General features: G+C 52.6%; 1 protein-coding gene across 1 annotated transcript in view; it reads left to right on the top strand.

Annotated features, from left to right (window-relative positions):
• Window positions 1-2070, top strand: part of MED10 (mediator complex subunit 10) — a 3824-nt gene extending 1754 nt beyond the window's left edge. The window contains exons 3-4 of the mRNA XM_006874961.1: window positions 812-914; window positions 1953-2070. Of these exons, the coding sequence (XP_006875023.1) occupies window positions 812-914; window positions 1953-2051 (202 nt within the window). The 3' untranslated portion in view covers window positions 2052-2070. The remainder of the gene's footprint in view (window positions 1-811; window positions 915-1952) is intronic.
• The last annotated feature ends 4438 nt before the right edge of the window (window positions 2071-6508 follow it).

Below are 6508 nucleotides of genomic sequence, written 5' to 3'. Positions count from 1 at the left end.
CAGAACCCCCACAGGGAGTCTACTTACAGGCAGTTCTCTGTACAGATCTCCTGTTGGACTGAGTGGTGTGAACTGCTTAGGGTATGACATGAACAGGTCGGGGCCCTTCCAGTGGTAGTGTGAGGGGTTTCTCAGGGTTCTGCATCCTCGAATCTTCGTGCGTGGTTAGAGTTGAGGAGAAGGGCTGATCATTGCAAGCAGCCCCCCTGTAAACTGCAGAGAGGTGGGAGAGACTGTTAACAGTTCGGTCACTTACAGAGCTAAGTGGCTCCGTCTTTCTCCTCACTCAAAGCCACAAAGTCACCTTGTGGAAGTGGAGGGACTGGGGGGAGGTTTCTCTCTGTCAACCCCTGACCCCTTCCACAGGGCCCTGCCGTGGGAGCCACATCCTCCCATGCTGCTTCCTCGTCACTGTGAGCACCTGAAAGCTGCCTTGTATGGCGTGCCAGGGCGCTAACAGCAAGGAGACAGAGGGTTTTACAAGGTGGCAGGTTCACTCCTGGTCCACCACCTGCTGAGAAGGTGCCTTTCCACCGCAGATGGACCGAATCTGCAGAGACTCACCTGGGGCTCTCCTTAAACTGGGCTCTGATTCAGTCTGGGACAGAACCAGAATGCAGCGGCTCTGGTGTGTGGAAGTCTCTCGGGTCCTGTGGGAGCAGGGCTGGGTGTCCCAGCTTCTCTGTCATTGGATATGATTCGTATGAGAGAGGCCCTAATGTCCTGCTCGCTGCTTTGAGCCCAGCTCCCAACACTGGTGAAGCCAGGTGTTGCCCATGAGAGCACTCATGCAGGTTTGCTTGGTTTGCAGATACATTGATCAAGGCCGGAACCCCCAGCTGTACACCAAAGAGTGCCTGGAGCGGGCTCTGGCCAAGAACGAACAGGTGAAAGGCAAGATTGACACCATGAAGGTAAGGCCACGCCCACTGCCTCCGAGTCCTTTCCCCAGGTGGGACTGCTCTCGTTTTCTGAGACCAAATCGGTACAGCAACCGACTAAAGCCTCTGTGATCTCCAGAGGAGTGGCTAGTGGGTTTGAACCACCAGAGTTTCAGTTAGCAGCTGGGCACTAAATTGTCCTGTCACCAGGTCCCCTAACGGATAAAAACCAGGGCACACCCACTGCTGTGGGGTCCACATGACTCACAGTGACCCCACTGGACAGTGAGACCTGCCTGGTAGGGTTTCCAAGGCCGTACCGCTGTGGAAGTTGGTGGGCTCAAACTGCTGACCTTGCAGTTAGCAGCCAGCGCTTGACCCAGTGCACCGCCAGGGCTCCTGTGGAGGGAGGTCAGCAGGAAGGGAACGTGAGGTCAGCACACGCCAAGTAGGACGTGGCTGTGGAGTAGAGCAAGGGCTCGTTTGTGAGGAGGGTGCTCTCACAGGGGATGAAGGTGCATGTCGGTGAGTGGCCTAGTGGATGGCGAACCCCGGCTGCCCTCCCTGGAGAAAGCCCCGGCTCATCTGTGTAACAAGATCATAGCATGATTGTAGCAGGGGTCACGATTGTCAAGGGCTCCCGGTGTTTAGGAGACTGAGGCGTCTCAGGGCCCCGTGATGTGTGTTGGCGCCCTGTGACCCCTGCTCCGCCTGCAGCCCCCACGTCTTGTTCATCAGGGGTGCGCTGGGCCGGACATTACGTGGGTGGTGGTTTTAGGGGAATCTGACTGTCATCGTTAGATTCCGTGTGAGTTAAGACCAGTGCCATCTGCAGGGTGTCTCCAACCAAGAGGCTGGCGCCTGTGAGAGGAGCTGGTGACAATCTGAACCAGGGGTGTGTGTGTGGGGGGGGAGGGGGAGTGGACTAACAGGCCGGGGCCTTCACCCAGAGGGAGCGTGAGCCTGCTGTGTGCCATGTGCGTGTTTGTGTAGTGTCTGTGGGGCGTTCTGTGTGTGCAGTCATTAACTTGGGTGATGGGGCTAAAGACATGACTGCATTTTTCTTCATAGAAATTTAAAAGCCTGTTGATTCAAGAACTTTCCAAAGTATTCCCAGAAGACATGGCCAAGTACCGGAGCATCCGCGGGGAGGAGCAATCCCCTTCCTAGCCACTGCGGAGCCAGCCTGACCTGTCTTGACCGCCGTGACTGTGAGGACACTTCCCCGCTGACAGGCAGCCGATCCACCGGAGAGGGGAGAGGCCTTCAGATGCCGGGCCCCAGCTGTGGGTGCCGGCTGTTGGCTCCCTGTCTGTGGGGAATCTCTAAACCCCACAGCCATCGAGTCTGCCCCAACACATAGTGACCCATAGGTCCTAGTAGAGCTGCCACCACAGGATAGACCCCAAGACTGTGGACCTCAGGGCAGCAGAAGGCCTCATCTCTCCCCCCACGGAGCTGCTGGTGGGTTTGAACTACCAACCTTTTGGTTCACAGCTTAGCGCTTAACCACCACATCACCAGGGCGCCGTGGGGAATAGGCCCTGGAAAATGCTTTGGGGATACAAAATGCTATTTGTAAAATAAAGGTTGTTTTTTTTTTTTTTTTTTTAAATCTGTGCTTTGTATTTTTTGTGTTTATTGCCTCATTTCGCCCTATTCTTTTACAGTAAGCACCTCAGTATTCACAAAGTAGGTTTAACGTGGGAAAAGACGATTTGGGTGTAATGTTCCAGTGTAGCGCACTGTTGCAAAGTTAGTTCTGACTCAACGACCCTGTAAGTGGTTCTGAAGCTTTCAGGCTCTGAGGGCAGAAAGCCTCATCTTTCTCCTGCCGAGCAGCTGGTGGGCTCAAACTGCAGATCTTGTGGCTTACACCCCAGTGCTTACCGTGTGGGGTCACTGCACTACCCTTTCCCATTGTGGTTGGTGTTAAGTGCTGTGAAGTTGGTTCTGACTCAATCACTCTGTATAAGGCTTCTGAGGAGCAGAGCGGCTGGTGGATTTGAACCACTGATGCTCTGTCCCAGTGAATGAGCCCACAGGGCCACACCAGGACTCCCCTTTCCATTGTAGGGTGTCAATAATACAGAACTAAGTTCATGGAGTTTTAACAGCATGTGTGTATGATAGTCTCCATGTACTCACCTGGCTCGTTTTCCATAGCCACTTTGTCAGGGGTGTCTGGCCAGAGGTCAGTCGCCCAGTGCCCAGAGGGGTGTCTGCTCTCCAAATGGGAAGCCCTGGCAGGTGGAGAGCTTCCGGGAAGGGAGGATGGGTCCCTCAAGTCTACCTACCTACCACAAAGGGGTTTAGTCTGTGGGTTCTGACACATACAGGCGCAGGCGCTGCTCCAACCTCAGACCTGTGCGGATAGCCAGTGCTGGGGCTGTGTGTCCGGGGGAGCCTCACGTCAGACCTGCGGAGAATCACTGGACAGGTGGGCCCGGTTCCGGCTTCAGGGTGTGGCCCGGAGAACATTGGGGTTTGCGCTGACCCTATGGCGTTGTGTTCCGGGGACCACTCAGAGGTAGTCCCTCACAACCTAGTTTAAAACTGACTTGGTATCCTCATGCACCTGGAGTGATCAGGTCCCTGCAGAATCTCACTGGATTTTCACCTTCAGCACCCCAGTGGTTGGTGCATGGGGCCCAGGGAGGATGGGATTTCCCAAACTCAGATGCTGCTCCAACTGACTCATCAGCCCAGCCCTGAGAGCGCAGAAGCGGACCCCAGTGGGGTTGTGACTGACCCAGAGGCCTCCAGGGAACACACCAGAGGTAGAATTTGAACTCAGGCCCCTGTTCCCCCATGTGCGTCTGTAACACTACATTACATGGTATGGTCTCCCCAGAACCACACCAGTTTCAAGATGGGAACAGTAGCCCAATTGCTCTGGATTTTCTCCCTGGTCTCCAAACGCCTGGCTTAGATGGCTCAACGCCTTCCCACACAATCTTCCTAGAAGGTAGACTTCAATGGTCCTCGACAGGTGCCTGTTGTTGTTAGGTGCCATCGAGTCCCAAACCCCCCAAACCCAAACCAGTTGGTGATAGGCTGATTCTGACTTCTGGTGACCCTGTGAATCAGAGTAGAACTGTGCTCCATACGGTTTTCCGAGGCTGACTTTTCAGAGGGATTCCAAGGCACTTCTGGGTAGAGTGAGTGGGACCTTCAATCTCCAGGTTAGTGACTGAGCACTTTAACTGTCTGAGTCCCCCAGAGATGGCAGCTCTAAAGGGACCCATGATCCTCCTTTTCTTGGTTTTGAAACATGAAGGATAAAGTGAACAGAAGGGAGCTGGTTCAGATTTGGAGGCTGGTCATCATCTGGGCTTTCTGTTCCCATAGAGATTTACAGCATCAGAAACCCTGTACAGGTTCACTATGGGTCGGAACCGACTCGACGGCACTTACCAACAACCACCAACAAATCATCTAGGGGCCTTTGGCCAGTTTCATAGAGATATCTGGACCATGAGAGGAGGGGGGGCCAGTTATAGAGATGCTTCTTTGGTGGAGACTGGGGGTAACCCAAAGGCCAGAAGTCCAGATGGTTTCGAAGGCTCACCAATGTCCTGTGCAGTTAGATGGGGACTGGCCTGGCACATGCACACAATCTGCTTAATTGTATTTAATACCATCCCACAATGACTAAGGGACACCTGACCCAAGCCATGGTATTTTCAATCACCTCATGCATGTGAAAGTTGAATAATGAATAAGGAAGATAGTAGAAGAATCCATGCATTTGAATTATGTCACCGGAGAAAGCTATTAAAAGTGCCACGGACTGTCATAAGAATAAACACATCTGTCTTGGAAAAAGTATAGCCAGAGTGCTCCTTAAAGTGAGGGTGCAAGACTTTGTCTCACGTACTTTGGGGTAGAATAGAGGATCATTGAGAAAGAGAAAAACCTCCAACGAGATGAATTGAAAACAGAGGCAGCAGCAATGGACTTACTGTAGTGAGGATAGTGCAGGACCCGGCGTGTTGGTTCTGCTGTGCGGAGGGTCGCTATGAGTGGGATCGGACTCGACGGCACCTAACACCGCTACAGTGACTAGGTACTGTGGAATCGTCTTTATTCTCTGTGGGTTTCACAGGTCGGTCTCCATCGTATTCTGCACCTGACATTGGGCTTCACCGCAGCGTCTCAAACCCTCTGTGTTACCCGGGAATCTACGCAGCTGAGTTGGTGTTGGGCTACTTACTGAGTTGAAAGGCATGCGGAAGAGTTTCCAGGCAGCCTTGGGCAGATTCAGTATGTGTGTGTGATGATCTGTTTACAGCTTTCCCCAGCATCAGGACATACCTGCGCCATACACCCTCCCGCCCCCTGGATCTATGATCCTCCTCCCCTGGGCCGCAGGAACCTGAGAGGCAGGCTGATGCAGTGACCTTCATTATGATTGGCTCCTGTCTGCTCCTCCCCAGCCATCAGCCACCCTATGAGCTTCCACTTCCTATTTTGCTTTTGAACTCTTTGTTCAAAGCTCTTCCTCAAAACAGCTGGAGATGCACCCTACCTGCCCCAGGAGTGGAGAAATTACTGCACCCAACACTGGAGCCGGTTTCAAATGGGGCCTGCATCTCCACTCCAGTTTATCCGCACTGCCTCGGCCACGAAGAAAATTAAAAAAGCAAAATGAAGCCTAGCTTTGATGCACAGGCCCTGTGACAGACTGCGCTGTGTACCCAGAAAGCTAGGGACAAGTCCTGACCCCTCTACCTGTGGAGAGTGGGTCTTTGAAGATGTGATCACATAAGTCCAATCAGAAGATGACAGGTCTTAAGCTGGAACCCGTGGTTTTAAGTGTCTTTATCTGGGCAAATCATGAGGTTGGCAGACAGCCTCAAAACCGATGGTATTAAAGAAAGTCCCGTGCAGTGAAGGTGGGCTCCTCACCACATCTGAGTGGTGTCTTAGAAAAGAGAAGACACACAGATGCTGGGAAGATGGCCACATGAGCACAGATTACACGCTCCTCCAAGACAAGGACCAGGAGGAGGTTCTGGAGGCTGGAGAGACAAGGAAGGATCTTGAATTCAGACTCCAGGTTTCTAGAATTAAGGCCACAAATTCCAGCCACTTTAAGGCATCCACGCAGTGGCACTTTGTTATGGCATGCTGGGAGATGAAGATACCACTATCTTCACACAACACCCATTGTGCTGTGCTCAGTGGGTTATTGCCGCAGAAGACACCTCTGGGGAACAGACATTCCAATTTGCAGGAGGTTTAACGGCACCTGGAGTCCTGGTATAAACAATATAGGATAAGCACTGAACTGTTAACTACAAGGTTGGTAGTTCAAACCCACCAGCTGCTCCTTGGAAACCTTCTACAGAGTCTCTATGAGTCGGAACCGATTTGACAGCACTTAACAGCGGTACCTGGAGCCCTTGTGTGGCACTGTAGGACAATCACTGAACTGCTAACTGTTTCTCAGAAACCCTATACAGGGTCACTAAGAGTCAGAACTGATTTGACAGCATTTAACAACAATGAATGATACCCAGTCCACCACGAGGCTGACCTCAGTCCTGTTGTCCTGTGGGAGACCGTAGTGTTAGTGTGAGTGACCACGAGGCTGACCTCAGTCCTGGTGTCCTGTGGGAGAC

Source organism: Chrysochloris asiatica, unplaced genomic scaffold, assembly GCF_000296735.1.
Source record: "Chrysochloris asiatica unplaced genomic scaffold, ChrAsi1.0 scaffold00307, whole genome shotgun sequence".
In the NCBI taxonomy this organism is placed as follows: domain Eukaryota; kingdom Metazoa; phylum Chordata; class Mammalia; order Afrosoricida; family Chrysochloridae; genus Chrysochloris; species Chrysochloris asiatica.
Note: the sequence above shows the minus strand (reverse complement) of the source record. Positions and strands in the feature narration are given on the sequence as shown.